At 41.9% G+C, this 22827-nt stretch overlaps 1 protein-coding gene across 3 annotated transcripts in view; it reads left to right on the forward strand.

Annotated features, from left to right (window-relative positions):
- The window catches only part of tarbp2 (TAR (HIV) RNA binding protein 2), a 29885-nt gene that overhangs the window by 298 nt on the left and 6760 nt on the right, over window positions 1-22827 (forward strand). For 2 of the 3 annotated variants that reach the window (XM_060821043.1, XM_060821044.1), the window contains exons 1-4: window positions 11424-11556; window positions 16021-16190; window positions 18117-18219; window positions 21326-21398. In XM_060821043.1, coding sequence (XP_060677026.1) covers window positions 11504-11556; window positions 16021-16190; window positions 18117-18219; window positions 21326-21398 — 399 coding nt within the window. In that variant the 5' untranslated portion in view covers window positions 11424-11503. Of the gene's footprint in view, window positions 1-11423; window positions 11557-16020; window positions 16191-18116; window positions 18220-21325; window positions 21399-22827 lie in introns of those variants that run through there. The other variant, XM_060821045.1, reaches the window with a different exon arrangement.

The raw sequence follows: 22827 nt of genomic DNA on the forward strand, positions 1-22827 counted from the left end.
TAGTTTTTTCTTACATTCTAGGCTTCAGTCCTTTGTCCTTCACATGTATTAGTTGGACAAAAATAGGGGAGCATTCTCTACAGGAAGGAACATTACATTATTTTCCCCCTCCCATGCAAGAGGCAAAACGTCTCTGTAAATGAATTCAAAATTTAGCAAACTGAGTTGAATAATGTCATGTGCAATAACCCAATTTATAAATCAGACAATGGTGATTGAATACCATTTAGAATCATATGGACAATTGAATAGATCCCATTCCATGTTTGATTTAAGTAGACCTGTGTGGTGGTACATCTGGGGACTGCCAAATGCCTCCTATAACCTCACTTACCACTTAAAGGTCCACTTGCTGAAATGCAAACTGCCTCCATTGCATTTTCAATGGATAAATTGAATGTCACTCACCTCAATTACTGTGCTCAATGTCAAACCGATTGAGTAATGGTTACACCAAAAGAAAGTGTATTGTTTTGTGGTGATGTAGTTCCATAAAAACCATGGGTATCAAATACCCTCACTGACCACAGACTGCTTGTAATGACATCTACTTCCCAGACACCAAATCCAAGCGATAGGTTGGATCAAAGACTCGGGCATCCTAACTGCCATTAAAAAGAACATTTGTGATGATAAGACGTGTGTTACAGTTTGCTCGGAGTCTCCATTGCTATGGCAACACTTTTACCTGGACCTTGGAATAGTGATGGGCAAGATTCCAATTTCCCTTCCATCACATGACTGATCAAAAATCTCTCCTGTCCTATTCTCGCCTGCAATCGGTGTATCTTGAAAGCAGTCACAAGTCAATACTCAACATGTTTGGCTGTATTCTGAACCAATCTTTGATGGTCATCAAGTCCTGGGGTGGGATTCAAACCCAAAGTTGCTGACTCCAAGGCAGGATGTGATCCACTACATCACAGCAGATGGTTTCAGATTGATACTATCTGAAGCACGCTACTCTAATTTGTGCCCTTGAATTTGTTTACTGTTGGATAAGGATATATAGAACATATGTCCTTTTTCTTCCCCTGGAATGTCCCTAGCAGTTTTACATTCAGTTTACATCAGCTAAAACCAAGTTCCATGCAAATCGAAAACCACTTCCTTAATAATGTAGCCTGTTACAAGTATTCTATAACACTAACGTTGCTTGAACCTGGAGATCTGAGGTTTAACAAGTTGATAAGCTAACTGTATTCTATTTATACTTTATTTTTCCAAAACAAATTGCAGGTAAACCAGTATAGATTAAAACCTAGATTAAGCAAGGATTAGTCAACTATATATAGGTTATCATTAGTATACACTAATTTTATCATCTTCTAAATCTGGGACTATAGATTCCATTAGTATTTGGCTATCCTTGTCACCATTTCCAATGGCCCTACTTGTGCTGCAGTCATACTATCATCTATGATTGTTGTTCCTGAATTTCTTTAATCTTATTCGTAGTTCAGTTCAGTTGCACGAGCTCTGAGGTACAAAATAAATTAATATTTTTCTATATTTTACTTTTATTTCATCTTCCTTTATGTTACCATAGGAATGTGAACTGATTTGAATGTACACACACTTTTGAAACCAAGCGATGCTATACATTCATTCTCTTAAGAGTAGTTTTATTTACCTGACAGTGGTGGTGAAAGGTGATTCAAACAGAAAACTTAACAAAAATGGTTCAGTTGAAGTGTTAGGAGGTATTTTCAAATCTAATGTATTTAAATGGGGAAGAAAAACCAATCCAGAATAATTTCCTGTCCAGACTGGAATCCTCTTCTGCTTGTGTTGCACAAACCATAGGTGTCTACAAACCTGCAATTCAGCCCATTGTTAGAATAATAATCTTTAGAATAATCCAATATTAATTCTGCTGACTTGTACGCTTTCTGTTACAGCTCTGCACCAACCTCAGCTTCGAGTAATGATTCAATTTTCCTTTCCAAGGTGCAATGGTCTCTCATTGTCAATTACTTCCAGTAGTAAACAAATGCCATTCTTTGTGAACAACACCTGTGCAAAGAAATTTATGAATCACTTTCCTCACTCAGTCCTCAGTGACAATTTTAAAATTTATCATCAGCAATTGCTCAGAACAATTGTGGAATGTTTGTCACAGTACCGTCTGTGGCAAGTTAGCACTGCTGCCTCACACCGCCAAAGACCCGGGTTCAATTCCCACCTCGGGCAACTCTGTGTGGAATTTGTACATTCTCCCCGTGTCTGCGTGGGTTTCCTTCGGGTCCTCCGGTTTCTTCCCACAGTCCAAAGATGTGCAGGTTAAGTGAATTGGCTATGCTAAATTGCCCATAGTGTTAGATGAAGGGGTAAATGTAAGGGAATGGGTCTGGGTGGGTCGTTCGGAGGGTTGGTGTGGACTTGTTGGGCCGAAGGGCCTGTTTCCACACTGTAACTAATCTGATCTAAAGAACTTTTGTGTGGAGTCTTTTAACATGTGGGTACAGTTGTGCTGTAGCTACCATACAGTTCTGGCTGACCAGAAGGGGCACCTGCTCTTACTGTCTGCCATTGGTGGATTGGAAGGATTTGCAGGTTGATAATAAACCTGTTTTGACCATGTTGCCAGCACACCACCTGTAGCCAGAAAGTCCTAATGGGGGGGGGGGGGGGGGGGGGGAGAAAACCCAGGACTTCTGACCTCGAGGTAGGGTCGCTATCCACTGCATCACAATATCTCGTGCGTTTTTAAAAATAAGTTACAACCTCTTGTCTCGATCTTCTACAGTCTTTGTTCACTATCAAAACACTAAATTAAAAAAAAACTCCTTTTAAAAGTGCTGGAAACACTCAGGAGGTCCAGCAGCATCTGCGAAGACAGACATTGAGTAAATGTATCAAGTCAAATATGACTCCATATTTAACTCCACAATTGCTGTTCCTCCCTCCTCAGATGCTGCCAGACCTGCTTTGTTTTGATTTCTGATTTCCAACATCCCTAATATTCTGCTTTTACACTAAATTTCCTCTTGGCCTTTGTAAAGCATTTTGTTCATAAATGTAACAGCTCTGTACACAGGATGGTCAAGCAGAAATGAAATGAGCCATTATTCTGCTCTTGCTATTTATGTAAACAGGATTTGTTGCATAGTGCTAATGTCCCTGACGCCAGGCCTCCTAATATACCTAATGGCAGCTAGTAAAATCAGGCCAACTATCTGCAGAAGGCAATGGCTAACTACTACAGTACTTTGCCTGTAAGCATGGACTAATCCAGTGGAAGTTCATGGCTCAACTTCAGAAACGAGGACAAGGGAAAAGACAGGCAGAATAGTCATATCAATTTAGCCTTAGAGTTTTTTTTTAAACTTAAAAGGCTCTTCAGGCGTTGCGGTATTTCATTTGATCTTTGACCACATAAGATTAGCTCTTAGAATACCTGAAATGCATCTGGGAAATCTGCTGTCCATTTTTGTTTGATTTTTTTTTTCTTGAGTTTGTTCATATGGATTCCTTAAAAGCACTGAGATTTTCTGTTGTTTGTACTTTTAAGCTAGGTTCTGTGTCTTTTCATAAGATTCAGGACCAGGAGTCTCATTGAGCCTGCTCCACCATTCAGGGGTAAGTTCATGGCTGATCTTCTATCTCAGTTCCACACTTGTGCTGTCTCCAATATTAGAAACACTGTTTCCTCCTTTTTGTTTTGATGGTCTTTCTGTACTAGCAGAACAAGGCTGTCCAAAATTAATTTTGAAATAATTCATATCCAAGTGGGGAATTGGATTTTAGCTATTTTCTGTTCAATCGTGCCAAAAATACTACTTTTCATTTCTGAATTTACTTGCGTCCAGAAGCTTTCTTCATGCTGAGCAAGCCCTGAAGGTTTCCCATTTACTTGGGTGTCCCTTTAAATATGATTAAATTTGCAATAAAGTTAAAATGAGAGAGGGAGAAGATGGATGCATCCAGATTTGGTTGTTCTCAGGCATCGTAAGGAATCACTTCATGTCCTCTGATATCTCAGTCTCAATTGACAATAGAGAAGATCTGACCAGGTGAAACATGGCTGAGATGTTTTTAGTTATTTGTTATGTCGTTTAACAATCCACATTTTCAGAACACCTATCATAAGTGTACTCTCCAATGTTTTCCGAAAAAATGAGGTTCATGAGCACAAAATGGAAATATGAGCGGGATGCCAAAGCAGGTGCAGGTTAGCTTTCATAAGCCTTTTCTTTAAGAGAAGTGAATCAAGGGAAATTGATTTTCATATCAAGGCACCAATTCTAAATCTAATTTAGAAACAAGCTGAAGTCGGGTGGTAGTGAAGATGTGCTTTCAAACAAACGTGTTCAACAATGGTATATACAGCCTTTTTTAAAAAAAAATGTCCACTTAGTTCCTCTTATTAAGCAGAGGTTCAAACGAGAACCTATATAGAGCCTTTTTTATGTCTGGACCAGTTTATTTCTGTTGACTGTTTAATGCCTGCACCACACTGCCAACAATAGTAATGTTCTCAAAATGAAGGTTAAAAATGAATGTTTTGTAATGTTGAAGGAACCAAATTCCTGAAATCATTGTCCTCGACAAAAGAAGAAAATGTAAGATAGTTGCTCCGTTCTCTATGGCGTTAAGTGTTACAATGTTGTGTTAGACTGTGGTAACCTTTTTTTTAATATATATAACTTAACTGTTTAAATGTAGTTGGATTTTTTAAAAATAGGCCTTAAAATTCATTACTGTGAAAGTAGTTATAGAGTCATAGAGATGTACAGCACGGAAACAGACCCTTCGGTCCAACCCATTCATGCCAACCAGATATTTCAACCCAATCTTGTCCCACCTACCAGTACTTGGCCAATATCCCTCCAAACTCTGCCCATTCATATACCCATCCAGATACCTTTTAACTGCTGCAATTGTACCAGCCTCCACCATTTCCTCTGGTAGCTTGTTCCATACACACACCACCCTCTGCGTGAAAAAGTTGCCCCTTACATCCCTTATTTCTTTTCCCCTCTCATCCTAAACCTATGCCCCTCTAGTTCTGGACTGCCCACCCCAGGGAAGAGACTTTGTCTATTTATCCTCTCCATGCCCCTTATGATTTTATAAAACTCTGAGGTCACCCCTCAGCCTTCAACACTCTAAGGAAAACAGCCCCAGCCTATTCAGCCTCTCCCTATAGCATCAAATCCTCCAACCCTGGCAACGTCCTTGTAAATCTTTTCTGAACCCTTTCACATTTCACAACATCCTTCTGATAGGAAGGAGACCAGAATTGCAGGCAATATTCCAAAAGTGGCCTAACCAACCTTCTGTACAGCTGCAACATGACCTCTCCACTCCTGTCTTCATTACTCTGACCAATAAAGGAAAGCATACCAAATGCCGCCTTCACTATCCTATCTACCTGCAACTCTACTTTCAAGGAGCTATGAACCTGCACTCCAAAGTCTCTTTGTTCAGCAACACTCCCTAGGCCGTTACCATCACGTGTATAAGTCTTCCTAAGATTTAATATTTCTTTTTGGGTGAATTTGTACACTCAAAGGTTGTTAGTGCTGGGGATTGGAACACTTTTTCTTATTTTGAGCACCCATTATTCAATATCAAGCACTTCCAGTAAAATGTAGAGTAAAGCTCCCTGTATTCTGTTGCACAATGTGTCTTGGCTGCAATCTCTGCAAATACTCCCAATTGTCTAAGTATGAAAAGTTTCCAATTCCCACATCAGTGAACTTTACCAAATGAGGAAACTGAGGGCTGCTTTACCATGGGTCCACTAAAGACCTGGACTGTGACCAAGTTAACATAAGGCCCTTGTAACTTAAATTTGGCAGAGAGAAGATTTTCACCCATCAGTAAGAGAGATCTGAACCTCAAACACAAATGAAAGGCCAGCTTCAAGCTCACTGTGTTTTTTCTGCAGATTCATATCTTTGGGGGATTGAACTGAAGTTTACAATTTTCTATTAAACTGATAGGCCCTTAAACCTCCATGATCACTCCACAACCTTAAATCCTTGACGTAGAATCTTCAAATTATCACATGCACTTTTTCCAAAATCCTATCTGCATTGTCAGGCATACTCTGTCAATGCTGTGCTGGATGGAGAGAAATATCTGCCTTTTTTTTAACAATTTCATGGGATGTGTTGTTTTTTAGGCCAGCATTTATTACCCCTCCTGAATCACCTTTGAACTGAGTGGCTTGCTTGGCCATTTCACAAGGCAGTTAAGAGTCAACAACATTGCTGTTGGGTCTGCAGTTACATATAGGCCAGACCAGGTAAGGGTGACAGATTTCTGTCTCTAAAAGAATATCAATAAGCCAGATGTGTAAAATAGTTGGGATAGAAGACTTGTCATCTTTCAGATCCATTGTGTAAAGACAAACTTAGATTATATAGCACCTCCCAAGAAGTCTGGACATCCTGAAACAACTTGCAGCCAATGAAGTCATTTGGAAGTGTAGTCACTGTAGGAATGTAGGACTTGCAAGTGAGACGTAACAAAGCAACTTAGAAATTAAGACAAAACGCTAATTTTTGTAATCGTTGGTCGACACCAACTTTGTTGAAATTGTTGAAATCAACACTTATTCTGTTTTACCGCAGACTAAAACAAAATTGTGCACAGCATCCGTTTGAACATACCTCAGCTTTTCCTAAGAACTGTTGTATTCTTAAGTTTTATATGTGCTCGCCTATTTACTTTTATATTGCATTGTAAGTTTCATGAATAAAGTTGATGTTTTGGACCAATATTTTTCACGTTTTCAGCCTATTTTTTAAAACAAACCTTTATGGTGCTTATTGTCATTTGTTTTGTGGCTATCAGAAAGACTGTTGATATTTTGGTCTGGCAATAGTAATTGAATCAATTCAACTGGAAGCCACTAGCCATGGGTTTCAACTACTCCAATGCAGTCCTGGCTGGTGTCTCGCAGTCTATATATTCTCTAATTAACCTGTTCAGAATTGTTATTATGAATCCAGAACCAGGTGAACCCAGGCCTCCTGACTTAGAGGTAGGATCATTACCATTGCATCACAAGGGCCCTCTGCCATAATTCTACCCTCTAGGTTTGATCATTCAATACTCTGTTACCTGTATCTTAATTCACTGCAAGTCCAGTTTACTCCCAGTAAAGCAATGCCCTCATTTTAAGAAATCACATTCTCGTTTTCAAACCCCTGTGTGGTCTCATCTTAAGGGGTTTAGCAGTTTCCTTGCTGGTAGGATGAACGAATCCTGCAAGAGCCAAATATTCCACTTAAACTTTCATCAACTGCTTTAACTCCTAAAATTCCAAGGTTGTTCAGGAGTCTTGAGACATTTGGTATGAATACCAGGATCAGTCAATTACTGTAGCCCATCTTTTGAGCTTTTATGGAGAGTAGTGGTATAATCAATGACAAAGGGGAATAAAGATTTCTGCATTCCATATATGGAGTGCAGAGATTAAATCAAACTTGATATCATGTACTGTATCGATATTTGCAAAACGAAACACAATTAACAAGAAAAAACAAAGGAAACTGTGTCCAAACGGCTTCAGGGCCTCTCAAAGTGGAGAAAAAGACCTCCATTGGAGTCATAAGGTCTGAGGTACTGATGACTACCATTGATTTCTGACTGAGTTAAATGAGCTTTGTTCCTGTTCCAACAGATGGATCCCCCGTTCTCACTAAGAGGTCATGACAATTTTTAAGCCTCAAATTAGGGCCTTGGTTGGAAATACTTTGGGAAGCACTGCTCAAAGTGTACATCTGGTGGGAGGCATCTGGGAATTAAAGTCTCTTTTAAAAATAGTGTGGAGTTTGAAAAAGCTAAATCCTAATGATCTCCAGCACTCTTCTTGTCCCTGATCCTATGCAAAGCTTGAAACTGTGGCTGATGCAGCCTAATGAGCCCCTCCTGCACTATAAAAATGCTTTGTCATTGCAGTCACTTGGTGAGCTCTTGCTTGCCTAGGGAAAGAAGAAGAAATGAAGAAGGTGACATCAGAAGTATCATGTTTCACTAACTTGATTGAGTTTTTTTTGGAGAAGTAACCAAGGGGATTGAGGGCAGAGCAGCGGGTGTGATCTATATGGACTTCAGAAAGGTGTTCAACATGGTTCCCCATGGGAGACTGGTTAGCAAGGTTAGATCTCATGGAATACAGGGAGAACTAGCCACTCAGATACAGAACTGGCTCAAAGGTAGAAGACAGAGGGTGGTGATGGAGGGTTGTTTTTCAGACTGGAGGCCTGTGACCAGTGGAGTACCACAAGGATTGGAGCTGGGTCCTCTATTTTTTGTCATTTTTATATAAATGATTTGGGTGTGAACATAGGAGGTGTGGTTAGTAAGTTTGCAGATGACCCCAAAATTGAAGGTGTAGTGGACAGTGAAGAAGATTACCTCAGAGTACAATGGGATCTTGATCAGATGGGCCAGTGAGCCAAGGAGTGGCAGATGGAGTTTAATTCAGATAAATGTGAGGTGCTGCATTTTGGAAAAGCAAACCTTAGCAGGACTTATACACTTAATGGTAAGGTCCTAGGGAGTGTTGCTGATCAAAGAGACCTTGGAGTGCAGATTCGTAGTTCCTTGAAAGTGGAATCGCAGGTAGATAGGATAGTGAAGAAGGCATTTAGTATGCTTTCCTTTATTGGTCAGAGCATTGAGTACAGGAGTTGGGAAGTCATTGTAAAGGCAGCGTCATTGTACAGGACATTTGTTGTGTCTGTACAGGACAATTCTAAAAGACCACTTTTGGAATATTATGTGCAATTCTGGTCTCCTTCCTATAGGAAGGATGTTGTAAAATTTGAAAAGGTGCAGAAAAGATTTACAAGGATGTTGCCAGGGCTGGTGAGTTTGAGCTATAGGGAGAGGCTGAATAGGTTATTGGGAGGTCATGTTGCGGCTGTACAGGACATTGGTTAGGCCACTTTTGGAATATTATGTGCAATTCTGGTCTCCTTCCTATAGGAAGGATGTTGTGAAACTTGAAAGGGTTCAGAAAAGATTTACAAGGATGTTGCCAGGGTTGGAGAATTTGAGCTATAGGGAGAGGCTGAACAGGCTGGAGCTGTTTTCCCTGGAGCGTTGGAGGCTGAGGGGTGACCTGATAGAGGTTTACAAAATTGAGGGGCATGGATAGGGTAAATAGGCAAAGTTTTTTCCCTGGTGTCAGGGAGTCCATAACTAGAGGGCATAGGTTTAGGGTGAGAGGGGAAAGATATAAAAGAGACCTAAGGGGCAACATTTTCACGCAGAGGGTTGTACGGGTAAGGAATGAGCTGCCAGAGGAAGTGGTGGAGGCTGGTACAATTGAAACATTTAAGAGGCATTTGGATGGGTATATGAATAGGAAGGATTTGGAGGGATATGGGCCGAGTGCTGGCAGGTGGGACTAGATTGGGTTGGGATATCTGGTCGGCATGGATGGGTTGGACCGAAGGGTCTGTTTCCATGCTGTACATCTCTATGACTCTTGAGTGGCTACATCATTTTCAAGTGGACCTAATATTCATCCCAAATTGTCAAGATTCCAACATGCCTTGAAATTTCAAGAGCTGAAGTGGCATGTAGATGAAAGTTTAAGTAGCAGATATTCTGTTCACCCTGCCAGCCAGAAACTGCTGAACGCCTTGAGATGAAGGGTTGTAAGATGACCAAAGTTTAAAAGCAATGTTTTCTGAAAAATAGCACATTTTATTTTGGGACAAGCAGTTTCTGCACACACACTGTACAATTTTTTAACGCCACTTCATGGCAACACAACAGGCTATTATGGACTAGGCCACAGCCCCTCAAAATATTTTCAGAAGATAGCCTAGATCCTAACTTTTTCTTATTTTAAAGACAGATGTGAAGTGGATATTCCAGGTGTGATGCAGCTGGTCAAACCACTCCTCTTTAACCAAAACAGAGTTTATTTGAACACTACAGTTGAAACATGAACAAAATAAAACAGATTTTAGAATGACTTAACTATTGGAAAACTTAACTGACCTGACACAGCAACTTAACTAAGGAGTGTTCCAATTCCCATAATATCCCATGAACACACCCCTTGACAAAAGGTAAATACAAACGCAGGCTCTTGCAGGCAGAAAAGATTTCAGAGAGAAAAGTCAGCCACGAATCATCTGCTGAAGCTTGGAACCTTTTTTTTGCATTGCAGCAGCTTTTCTGCTACAACTAAATATAACTAGAAAAAAACCTGAACTGGGAGAATTGGCCACTCCGCTGCCATTGTTAAACTAGGATCTTTCCAGGCATTTTGGCACCTCTGCCTTTACAACCTCTCTTGGGAAAAAAACAAGGACAAAATAACCTTGTTAAAGAGACAGCATTGCATGAGGCTTAACTCATAGTTGATACACTAGAGGCAGGATCTAGCCAGCTTGCCTTCTACTGAAGGTAAGCTAACTATCATTTGAGTTTTTTAAAATATAAATATAGCTCATTTATTTTATTCTGAAACTATACACTTAAACTGTGGTACATGTTGCTGATTCCTTACAATCTCTGGCTCGGAAATGATACACACTTGCCATCTGTTGGACTGTTGCTAATATTTGATTTATTCTCCCCAAATCTCTCAAACAATTGCATTTTGCTTTGCTCTGTGTAAATGGAGTGCAACTATGTTACTCTCAAACATCAGCAAATATTATATTTTGAAGAAATCAAGGAGTCAACAGAGGTACAATAATAATTTTTGAGTCTCGTGCTTTTGGACTGATCAGATGGTTTTAAAAGTAGATTATCCAACTGTTGTGATACTATCAGTATGTTCTGGTATAATGAGTGTTTCGTCAGCACGAATTGGCTATAGTGTGATTGATGAATTGTGGATGCTGTTTGGACAAACTTTCTACTGAACGGGTATAACGGTTTTCCATAGTACAATTTGGATGCAACTGTTGCATTATACCAGAGCACTTTATTTGCTGAAATCAAATTTTAGCAGGTCAGGCAGCATCCGAGGAGCAGGAGAATCGATGTTTCAGGCATAAAGCCTTCATCAGGAATGATGCTGCCTGACCTGCTGTGCTTTTCCAGCACCACTCTAACCTTGACTCTGATCTACAGCATCTGCAGTCCTCACCTTTGCCTAGTTGATTTTAACCTTACTGCGAATCCTCTTGCAAGGATGCCTACCTTGAAGAAGTTCTCCTCCTGTTAGGCAAACAACCTGGAATTGCATGTTTAAATGATACTTGCGGGAAGAGACTGGAGTGAAATCTTTTTAAATGATGCAAACTCATTCTGATTACTAAATTCTACCAAAAAAAAGGAGGAAGGGACGTTTACGTGATGACATCTTCTCTCATACGTAAACGCTCCACTGCCATTTTGAACATTTCGACCTTTCGCGCGCTTTTTGTGGCTTGACCGCTGAACCGGAAGTGGTGATGGCAATAGCCGCTGCGCCTGCGCAGTGGGGAGGGACGTTGGTGCTTATGCAGGGACCGAGCAGCAGAAGCCGGAGCCGCCGCCGTCTGAGCCACGATCGCCGGCACTGTCATCTGGGATGACGGAGGATCGGGCCGCTGCTGCAGCCAAGAAGACTTCCAGCTGTCCCAGGTATAGAGGAAGCTGGAGGACTTCCGCCTTTGGCATTAAAAGTTCTTTTGTTTCCTCTGTTTGAGGTTCATTCACCGTTTGAGCTGCAGAGCAGAAACCCGGTCGCCTTGAGTTGCATTTGTATATCTCACCTTTCCCACACTCAGGACCTCCCAATGCGCTTTGCGGCCCTTTTGAAGTGTCGCCCGTGTTGTGAGGTAGGAAGGTACAGACAGTTTGCAGGCTCTCTCAAGTATGTGATAATGATCTCGGAGCATCTAATTTGGGGGATGAAATATTTGCCATAATGGGTCTAATTCTCCTTATTTTCGAAATAGTGCCATTGCACCTTGCCTATCTACCGAGAGGGTAGATTTGATTGAACAATGGGTCCAGTATCTCTGACAATGTCTGGAAAAGTAGAATTCAAGCCTGAGGTTAGCCACGATCATGTTTAGGTTTGACGGGCCTTACAGAATCCTAACACTGTAGAAGCAGGCTATTTGGCCCTTCGTGTCCACCCTGACCCTCTGAAGAGCATTCCACCCAGACCCCACACTATATAATTCCTGTAACTCTGCAGTTCCCATGGCTAATCCACCTAGCCTGCATGTCCCTGGGCACTCTGTATAATTTAGCATGGCCAGTGTGCTCAATCTGCTCATCTTTGGACTGGTAGCCATGATGTGGAGTGCTGGTGTTGGACCAGGGTGGGCAAAGTCAGAAATTACACAATACCAGGTTAAAGCTCAACAGGTTTAGTTAAAATCACAAGCTTTTTGAGCACTGCTCCTTTTTCAGGTGGAGTCACCCTGATGAAGAAACAGGGCTCTGAAAGCTTGTGATTTTAAATAAACCTGTTGGACCATAACCTGGTATCGTGTGACTTCTGACTTTGGACTGTGGGCGAAAACCAGAGCATCTGCAGGAAACCCACACAAGCTTGAGGAGAATGTGCAAACTCCACGTAGACAGTCACCCAATGGTGGAATCAAACCTGGGCCCCTGGCGCTATTTCTTGTGTTCTTTGGATTTTTGTGCCCCTAATTTGGGTAATGAATCCAGAACTTGGAGGCAAGTGTGTTGCCAACTGAGTCACAGCTGGCATGTAAATAAGGTCATAAGACAGACATAAATGCTGAATTAGGCTGCTCAAACCATAGAGCGGTACTGGAAAAGCACAGCAGGACGAGCAGCATCTGAAGAGCAGGAAAATTGACGTTTCGGGCAGGAGCCCTTCAGGAATTAGCTCATTCCTGTTTAAGGGCTCCTGCCTGAAACATCAATTTTCTGCTCCTCGGGTGCTGCCTGACCTGCTGTACTTTTCCAGCGCCACTCTAATCTTGACTCTGATCTCCAGCATCTGCAGTCCTCATTTTCGCCCTGCTCAAACCATAGAGTCTGCTCTGGCATTCAATGTCATTCAACTCCACCTCTTGCATTGTCCTTTTAACCCTTGATTTCTTTACTGATTCAAATTCTGTCCATTTCAGCCTCAAATATAACTACTGACTCAGCCTCGACAGCATGCTGCAGTAAAGAATGCCACAGATTTGCTACCCTTTAAGAGAAGAAATTCCTACTCATCTCGGCCTTGAATGTGCAACCCCTTATTCTAAGATTATGTCACCTGGTCCTAGACTCTCCACAAGGGGAATCAACCTCTCTGCATTTACCCTATCAAGTCTGCTGTAAGAATCTTGTACATTTCAGTAAGGTCATCTCTCATTCTTCTAAACACCAATGAGTACAGGCTCAACATACTCAACCTCTCCTTGTAAGACACTCCCTCCATACCCGGGATCAGCTGAGTGAACTTCCTCTGGACTGTCTCCAATGCTAGTTTATCTTTACTAAGATAAAGGACCAAGATTGGTCTCACTATTCCAGCTGTGGTCTGGCTAGTGTCTTGACTAATTTTGCAAGACCTTTCTATCTCTATTGAAGATGAAGATAGGAGCAGGAGTAGGCCATTTGGCCCCTCGAGTCTGCTCCACCATTCATTATGATCATGGCTGATTATTGAGCTCATACCCTAATCTCACTCATACCCAAGCTCCTTTAAAATGAAGACATGCCATTCCATTTGCCTTTCCTATTACTTGCTGAACTTAGGTGCTAGCTCTTTGTGATTCATGGATGAGGATTCCCAAATCTCTCCTGTTCTGTTGATGTCTCCTGTCTAACTCAGCCTTGAATACACTTAGTGACCTGGTCTCGACAGCCATTTGCACTAAAGAATTCCACAAATTCATTACCCTCTAGAGAAGAAATTCCTCATCTCTGTGGGCACCCTTTTACGGTGAGATTATGACCTGTGGTCCTGAGCTCTCCCACAAGGGAAGTCAACCTTCCCATATCTACCTGTCAAGCTGGAAGAATCTTGTATGTTTCAATAAGATTATCTTTCATTCTTCTAAATTCCAACGAGTATAGGTCCAACCTACCCAACCTCTTCACATATGACAGTTCCTCCATACCTGGTATCAGCCTCCTGAACCCTCTCTGGATTGCCTCCAATGCCAGTATATCTTTCCTTAGATAATGGCCCCAAAACTTCACTGGATTCCAAGTCTGTGGCAAGTTTTTAGCAAAATCTTCCTATTTTATACTCGCTCCCCTTTGAAATAAATGTCAACATTCCAATTGCCTTTCCGATCACCCACTGAACGTGGATGCTAGCTTTTTGTGTGGAGCTGTAAAGACCGTTTGATCAAAAAAAAGTATTTATTTAGATGAGGCATCAACAATTTGTGTACAAAAAGCTGCCAGGGACACATGCATGCCCATCCTCCATATGTTTGAAGGAGGCAAATGAGAAGAACATAAACACAGATTAACATCAAGATTTTTCCAAAATATCATTTCACCTAATATTAGGTTGGCTATGCAAAACTGTCTATTGTAGAATACAGTTAATAGACCAGTCTTGTGAGTAGCACTGTGGCTTTATCATTGAACAATGGGAACCTTTTCACCGGCTCCAAACAATCTCGCAAACAAATGTCTCAATGTTAGGATATCTCTGACTGGACAAATGCAGGAAAGTTGTGGCACTGTTTGGTTCATGGTTGCATTGTTGTAACCGGTGAACATCTGCCTGTACCCCTGAACAAATTAAGAGGCCGCAGGACTATGGGGTCTTAAGCTGTAACTGTGCCTAAATTCTCTGGCTTTTTAGGAAAGTGGTTTGCCAAGTAGATTATGCCTGGGAAATTCCTACATACAGTCTATTAGATACCTATGGTCACAAAGTCTTCCGCTGTCAAGCCGCTGCACTCTAGAATCTTCTTTGTAAACCAACTCAACCTTGCTAAGTCTCTCTTAGCATTCAAAAGTTATCTCAATGCCTGCCTCTTTGACTATGGCTTTGGCCACTTTCATTTTAACTTCTGCTTTCACTCAGTAACCAAAGCCTTACCATGTAGTGCAGTGCCTTCCTCAGGACATTTTGCTGTGAGCAACTCTATATAAAGATCCTTTGAGATTAATCCACTCTACATTTAAAACCTAGCTTCACAGTATTGATAATCTTTTATATGCTTACCTCTGCCGTTCAGCCTGAAGTACAGACTAACTGAATAGAAATCTGGGCAGAGAGTTTGTAAGTAAAGTGACAGGAGCTTTGAATGCAGTGAATTAAAAGAATGCCAAGTGTTGCTTGAAATGTGGGATGAAGATTTGTTTCTGAGCTGGTGTGCATTTTGGGCTTGTATTTGCCAATATCTCAGCCCTGTCAAGCGCAAAGCGCCCTCTCCTGCTGTTGCTCCCTCCACAATTGTTACACTTGGAGATCATCACTCAACAGCTTGATACAGTTAGTCCCTTTAACATTCTGTGATATCCCAAGGCCCTTTGCTGGAGTCTTATCAAACACATGAGGACAGATGGTCCAAAAGCTTGGTCAAAGAGACAGATTTAAGAAGCATCGTAAAGGAAGAAAAAGAGGTTGATGGGGAATTCGACAGCTTGGCACCCAGCAACTGAAAGTCTGGCTGTTAGCTGGGGGGACAGCTGGAAATTGGAGGTATGCAAGAGGCCAGAGCTAGACAAGATTTGGACTGTCAGTAACAAGTGTACTTCTGTTGAGCCAAATGCAAGGTATTGCAAAGTGGAAGGGAAGCTAGGAAGCACAAATTCAGGAGCAGCATAGAATTTGCCAAGAGGAAATTAAAAGAAATCAACAGGTAGTGTTGTTTTTCACTTATTTCATGAAAGTGAATAGCTGGAATATTGCATCCACCAGAATATGCAGAGGAGAGCAACATGAATAACCCCTGTTCTAGGGAATGAGGTATGTAAATTAACTTGGGCTTTTCAGCCTCTCAGTGAGGGGTAAAAATGGACCTTAGATGAATATATAGTACATAACAGGGTGGTCAGAATACCTTTCAGACAGAAGGTGGCAGATGCCAGGAAGACGTTGGTTTAGAAGCACTTCTCTCCAAATCCTGTAATAGTTTTTTCTTGTTCTTTTTCACACAGTATTGAGCAAATGCTGGCCTCAAACCCTGGGAAGACGCCTATTAGTTTACTGCAGGAGTATGGAACAAGGATTGGAAAGACACCGGTGTATGACTTGCTGAAAGCTGAGGGCCAAGCCCACCAACCCAATTTCACTTTCCGAGTGACAGTCGGAGATATTAACTGCACAGGTTTGTACCTTGTTCCTCAGTGTGACAGTTTGATCACTATTTGGGGACAGTAAGAGCAAAATGCTTCATGTACAGAATCCAGTTTAAAACCTAAAAACAAAATCCTGTTTTTGTCTAATAAACTACAATGAGTCTCCCGGCATCAGATGAAGGTTTGCTTTCTATTTCTGTGGAGCCTGGGTGATGTGTTCAGCCCTGATAAGGTTAACGAGATATCATTGATTGTGGTGACCCTTAACTCCACATTTGTAGGGCTCTTTAAGTTGACTTCTCAATGGATTTTTTTAAAACTTGTTGGAGAGGAGGAATGCAATTTGCAGTTTTTTTGGTAAAAATTTAAAATGGAAGGTCCATGTGGTAAATGAAGGGACTGTTGATTCCTTTTCTAGTCATGATGCTCTATTAAGACTAATTGGGTCACATTCTGATTTCATTCCATTACATGCTTAGCAGTGTTTTGGGAATCTCATTTAATGTTTCTGTTTCGGGGTGATGATTTTCAAAACCCGTAGCGTTCGCCAGATGCCATCTCTTCTTCCTATTTTCTTTTCCCCTGTTGACTTTTGCAACACACAGCACTGCCGAAGATCATAATATCATCTGTGTAATCAAATGATGCTGGTTGCTTCCATATTTTGAGATAAACATTGTTTTCCAGCTCATTGTTCTTCTGTTCATAGTGCAGAATGATGTAGACAATTGCATTGCTTCCGGAGCTGGTTAAGAAAGCCGCTTGAGACAAGTCTCCAGCCTTTGTCAATTTGTAGCAAACCAGTGGCATTCATGATGTTTGCGCCTGCTTTGTGCTGGCGCGTCCAAGGTTTTCTAATGGCATCAGCATTGAGGGCTAGGAAGAATACTAGGGTTGAATAACAGGCAGTCCAAAGTAGACCCAGGTGATGCCTGGTAGAAGTGGATCATCATTTGACAGATCTGAAATGAATGGGCACTAGACTTTAGACAGGCAGAGACCAGAATCTTTACAGGGAATGTGATGTACAGAAATTGACCATTTGACACATTTGGTGCACTAAAGCCTTCTTCCATCCTCTTCATCTCTTAGCGGTTTAACATTCTATTCCTTTCTCCTTCATGTATTTGCCTTTAAACATTTCTCTACTATTTGCATCAACTCCACGTGGTAGAAAGTTCCATATGCTCTCTGCTGTCTGGGGATATGCATTTTTTTTTCCGGAATTCCCCACAGGATTAACTGTTAGGGTCATTGCAATGTTCAACAGCACGTTGAATCAATTTTTTATTGAAACAGACTCTGAGAGTCTGATCTCCCCTTACCTGTTTTTGTGAGCGCAAACCGCTTGATAGCTGCGAGCAAAACCAAAATGCAAGTCGCATGGATTACTTCTCAGTGGGGGCAACTATTTTTATTTCGAGGCAGCCCATGTTCTGGTCGTGTTGTGCACAGCAAGATCCCACAGTGTTGCGATGAATGTCCAGTTTTCTTTTTCATTTTACTGATGTTGGGATGAGGGAAGTGTTCTAACTGGCACACTAGATGAACTGTCTTTCTTGTTTAATGGTGCCCTGGGGTCTTTCCCATGTGAGAAAGTGGTTTGAGCCTTCAATACAATGCTGATCTGGAATGTTGCATATACTCCTGAGCAAGGGTGGGTTTTGATCCCATGATCTCTGGTCCAGGTGGAGCATGCTTGCTAGCTGATTAGCAACAGAACCAAACTGACAGCTCTGAAAACGTTCCGCACGTAATGGAATTGAGGTGCATTTCTGTCATCGACTAACTTGCTCTAAGACAGGCTATTCAGATCTGTCTGAGCATCAATGCAGCTCATGTATCTGGACTGAAGGCTTTTTTTGTGGCCGTTTCAATTAATTGCTTTAAAATTGGCTGCTGTTTTGTGGCTTTTATTTAAAGTTGTGTTTTAATTAATGTTTTTCCCCCCTCAGGTCAGGGGCCTAGCAAAAAGGCAGCAAAGCACAAGGCAGCGGAAGCTGCCCTGAAATTACTAAAGGGAGGAAACATGTTGGAGCCCATGTTGGATGGAGTCAAGTACGTGAATAGCTAACTGCACCTAGGAAGAGCTTTCCATTCCATCTTCTAATGGTGATATTCAACCCTATTTTGTCTGCCCTTCTCCCCACCCCCCATCTCTTCCAAAAGGCAGTGACATATGCAGGGAAACCATTCCTCAAGTGCTGTCAACTTTCCAAGACTTCACCTAAATGGTCATTCCTGAAGGACTAGCCCTAGCAGCGTGTTGATTCGCTGTTCAATCACGAGGGCATCATAGCTATTCCCAGTGAGTGCTATTCTCTTATCTTGCACTTCCACCACCAGGGGGCGCTGGCTGGTGCTCAAAAACAGGAACCTTCTTCAGGATATTTTCCTCCTTTCCAAATATATTCCCCTTTTTCGCCTGCCCTGGCTGGCGATGCAGTACAGGTCAAATGTTTAAATGAGACAAACTAAAGTGGCCATTTCCATGTTCCGATTGGTTTTAGGTGGGTGTGACACTGTAGCGTTTGAGAAGGAGCTTGTCCAGAGTCCTTGGGGCCAACATTGCTCCTTGAACCTGCCTCCCCCTCAAAGTTTGATTGACAGCTTCCTCCTCCGGTTGTCGTTTACAGGACATCGCGGTGCGCAAAATGGCTGCGGCATTTGCCTACATAAGTCACTGCACTTCAATTCAAAGCAAGATACTGTCTGTGAAGCATTTTGGAATGTTTCTGAAAAATGTGATAGCCGCGCTATGCAAATGCAAGTTCCTTCTCTGAACTAACTTGGAGATGAGAGCCTGAGCCTGGGAGCTGTAACATTCAATCGCTCCACATGCAGTGTTTTTAAGTGCCATTGGCATGTAATATGTTGTTGGCAATTACAAATAGTTAGAACTTTATGAAAGATTCTGGGCAGCTATATGCTTTAAAGTATAATGGTACTGGAGTCAGCACCCTGAATTTGTGTCAAAATCAGTTCCTTGGTTTCTCAATTACAACCCGTAAACTTGAACCGGCTATACTGATGGCACATTTTCATCCACTGAGTCAGTCTATCATTGTAGAAAGTGTTACGGTTGTCAGGAAAAGTTTTTCTATTTCATGTTAAACATGCTAACAGTTTCAAAGGTAGACCTTCAATCCATTTAGTTGACCAATCCATTGTATTCCCTTGATGCATTCCCAATAATGCTGAATTTTATTTGTCATTGTCTTTTTGAAAATAATCCATTCATGGAAGTGAGAAAGGGAATTTGCCCTTGCGTTTGAGATTTACTTTGCGACTGGTATTACATCATGCTTATCTGCACAAATGCCTAATCCAACAGCTTGATGTTAGTGACAGCTGGCCATGGGTATGAAGAACTTTGTTATTAAATGTGCATGGGGTTGATAAAAATCAAAGACGACCAGGGAGCTTTCCCGGCCGATATTCCACTCCCAACCAGAACCGTCAGAAGCATTCCTCGTGCAGTGTGGGATCTTGCTGTGCGCAAAATGGGGCTGCTGCATTTGCCTGTACTGACAGTCGCTAAACCTTAAAAGTGAAGCGCTTTATAAACGTTTCTTGGAGACGTGACCAGGCGCTGTGTAAATTTTGTTTTTTTAAAAATCCCTGCTTGTTTAACTCCCAGGTTGTTCAATCTGGCAGTGATTCAGTGTGTTGGGCCTGTACTGTACCATTAGAAGGACGTGGGCTCATAGTTTATTTCCACTTGGGCCAGCTCTGACCTAGCTTGTACAGAGACTGGAAAGTGGAGATACCTGCCTCAGACAGGAAAGGAGGAAGATCAACTGATGGGTTACTCTTGTTGAAGTAAGACCCAGTGAAATGTCCAGTCCAAATGCGATACTGGTGTAACCCTGTGTCTGTTAACACACAACACCACACAACAGAGGCACAGATATATGTTTTAGTTTCAAAAATAGTGGGCAACACTGGCAAGACAATATTAACTAACTTCTCTTATGGTAGGCCTGAGGGTGGACAGAGTGAAACACTTACTGGAACTTGTATCAGCTCACAGTCCAAAGCAGGTAAGAATAGAGGTTCCCCCTCTTGAAGGGCATGGGTGAAGCAATTGGTTTTTCACATCAAAGTTTTTACAAGGAATGACAGGGTGGCTGCACAAAGGGTATTTCGCCTGACTGGGGGAGGAAGGGGGCAAAACCAGGGAAACCCTCTCAGAATCAGGTAGGCAACAAGGAGAGATTTCTTCACTCAGAGTGGTGAATCTTTGGAAATCTCTGTCTTAGAGGACTATGGAGACTCCAGTAATTGTTCATTATCAATAAGGAGATCAATAGATTTTGAGACATTAAAGATATTGAGGGACGTGAAGATAATGCAGGAAAATCAGGTTGTAGATTTGATCTTATAATGACAGAGTGGACTCAAAGATCTGAATGACCTTCTCCTGATCCTATTTCTTATGTTATAAAACAATAGCATTTTGCAGTTTTTAAAAAATCTTCTGGGTCTAATCCACAATTTGCTACATTTATTGAATTGCCATTCAGGGAAGTGAGCTCACAACCTCCCAGTCCAGTACCTGAAGCACTAAGCTACTGTACATTAATATCTATTCCAGCCAAGTTGCTGGGGAGACTAGTTATGGAAGGAACAACCGAAGCGGAGTTTCTCCATATCCCATCCTTACAAGTGATCCTTGTGGTCTCTGGTGTTTCCGGAGCTTTGGTGAGCTGATTTTATTTTACTTACCTCTCTGGGTTTTATGAATTGGTGTCTCGTCAACTGTCTTGTTTCATTGTTCTTTCTCTGTCCTCTCACACCCTGCCACCAAATTCTGTGCTGTGCAGCCCCTTGTGTGCGTATCTGCCTGGTTGAGAAATGCATTGAAGGTTTGCATATTGGCTTCCAGTTGGCCCACAGAGAGTAGCAGCAGGCAGTAAGCAAGGAACTGCAGAAATCACTGTAGCGTCATTCTCCCTGAAGCTCGACACTAATACGTTTGTGTATGATAAAGGTTTTGTTGGTCTGGAATTGTGGGGTAAGTCACCCAGCTCTCTCCTCTGCATTTATTTTGGAGAGGCATGGCTGCCTAAAGAAAAATGCCTTCATTGATTATGTGAAAAATGTTTATAACCTGTGAATTTTCCTTATTCCATTGTTCTCTCTTTTGTTTAACGCCCTCCAGGATCTCTGGCACTGAATCCAAAAGCTCTAGCTCTGCTCAGCTGGCGGAATGCAACCCTGTAGGGGCTTTACAGGTATTGTTGTCTTGTTTATCTCCCAACATTCAGAATACAGGTACACTGATTCCTTCATTTGTAACGTAGAGTACCGAAACAGTCTAATCGGCCCAACAGGTCATGCTGGTGTTTATACTTCCTGCACCCTATTTCATCTCATTCTATTTCCATGTTCCTTTCTTTCATGTTTTCTTAGCTGCCTCTTCTATCCTATACATCTTTATCATTTCTTGTGGTCGCACGCCTTGCATTCTTTCCTCTTTCGGATAAAGAATTCCTCCTGGATTCCCTGTTAGATTTATTCGGGGCTATCTTAGTTTTGCTCTTCCCATCAGTTGGAAACAGCTGCTGCAAAATCTACCCCTTCATAATCTCCTTGGGTTCTCTGCCCTGATAGGTCTCTAAACCACAATGTCGCAATCTTCTCTGCATACAAGGCGATGATCAAGCACTGTGCTGCTGCCAGCAGTTTTATCCAGATCAGTCACTTAGCCAACCTGTGGTGTGTGTTTAAGCTATAGCCAGGAACTATGGAGAGCGATGGTAGAAGCTAATAATGGTGGATGCTAGGAAATTGTTTCTGTTAGGCGAGGAGACTAGGACCCGTGGACGCAGCCTTAGAATTAGAGGGGGTCAATTCAGAACAGAAATGTGGAGACATTTCTTCAGCCAGAGAGTGGTGGGCCTGTGGAATTCGTTGCCGCGGAGTGCAGTGGAGGCTGGGACCCTAAATGTCTTCAAGGCAGAGATTGATAAATTCTTGATGTCACAAGGAATTAAGGGCTACGGGGAGAAAGCTGCTAAGTGGAGTTGAAATGCCCATCAGCCATGATTGAATGGCAGAGTGGACGCGATGGGCCGAATGGCCTTACTTCCACTCCTATGTCTTATGGTCTAAGCTCCGATATCCTTTCTGTTGCTTGGCTGAACGGGAATCTCTCCCTCAATTCTGGTCACCCTGTTACAGGAAGGATATTATTAAACTGGAGAGGGTTCAGAGAAGACTTACCAGGGTGTTTCTGGGAATGGAGGGTTTGACTTGAAAGGAGAGGCTGAGACTTTTTTTTTCACTCGATCGTAGGAGGTTGAGAGGTTTATAATATCATAAGGGTTATAGGTAATGTGAATGGCAGGTATCTTTTCTCTGTGGTGGGGGATTTTAAGACTATGGGGTATGTTTTTAAGGTGAGAGGAGAAAGATTTTAAAAAGGACACAGACAACTTTTTTTAATACAAAGTGGTTTATCTGTGGAATGGACTTCCAGGAGAAGTGGTGGGTGCAGGTACAGTTACAATGTTTAACAGGCATTTAAGTAAGTAAACAAATAAGTGGTGTTTGGAGGGACATTGCCCAAGTGCAGGCAGGTCACAGTAGTTTAGTTGGGGATTTGATTGGTGTGGACTGAAGGGTCTGTTTCCATACTGTATGACTCTATGCCTGTTATCA

Source organism: Hemiscyllium ocellatum, chromosome X (genome assembly GCF_020745735.1).
Source record: "Hemiscyllium ocellatum isolate sHemOce1 chromosome X, sHemOce1.pat.X.cur, whole genome shotgun sequence".
NCBI lineage: Eukaryota > Metazoa > Chordata > Chondrichthyes > Orectolobiformes > Hemiscylliidae > Hemiscyllium > Hemiscyllium ocellatum.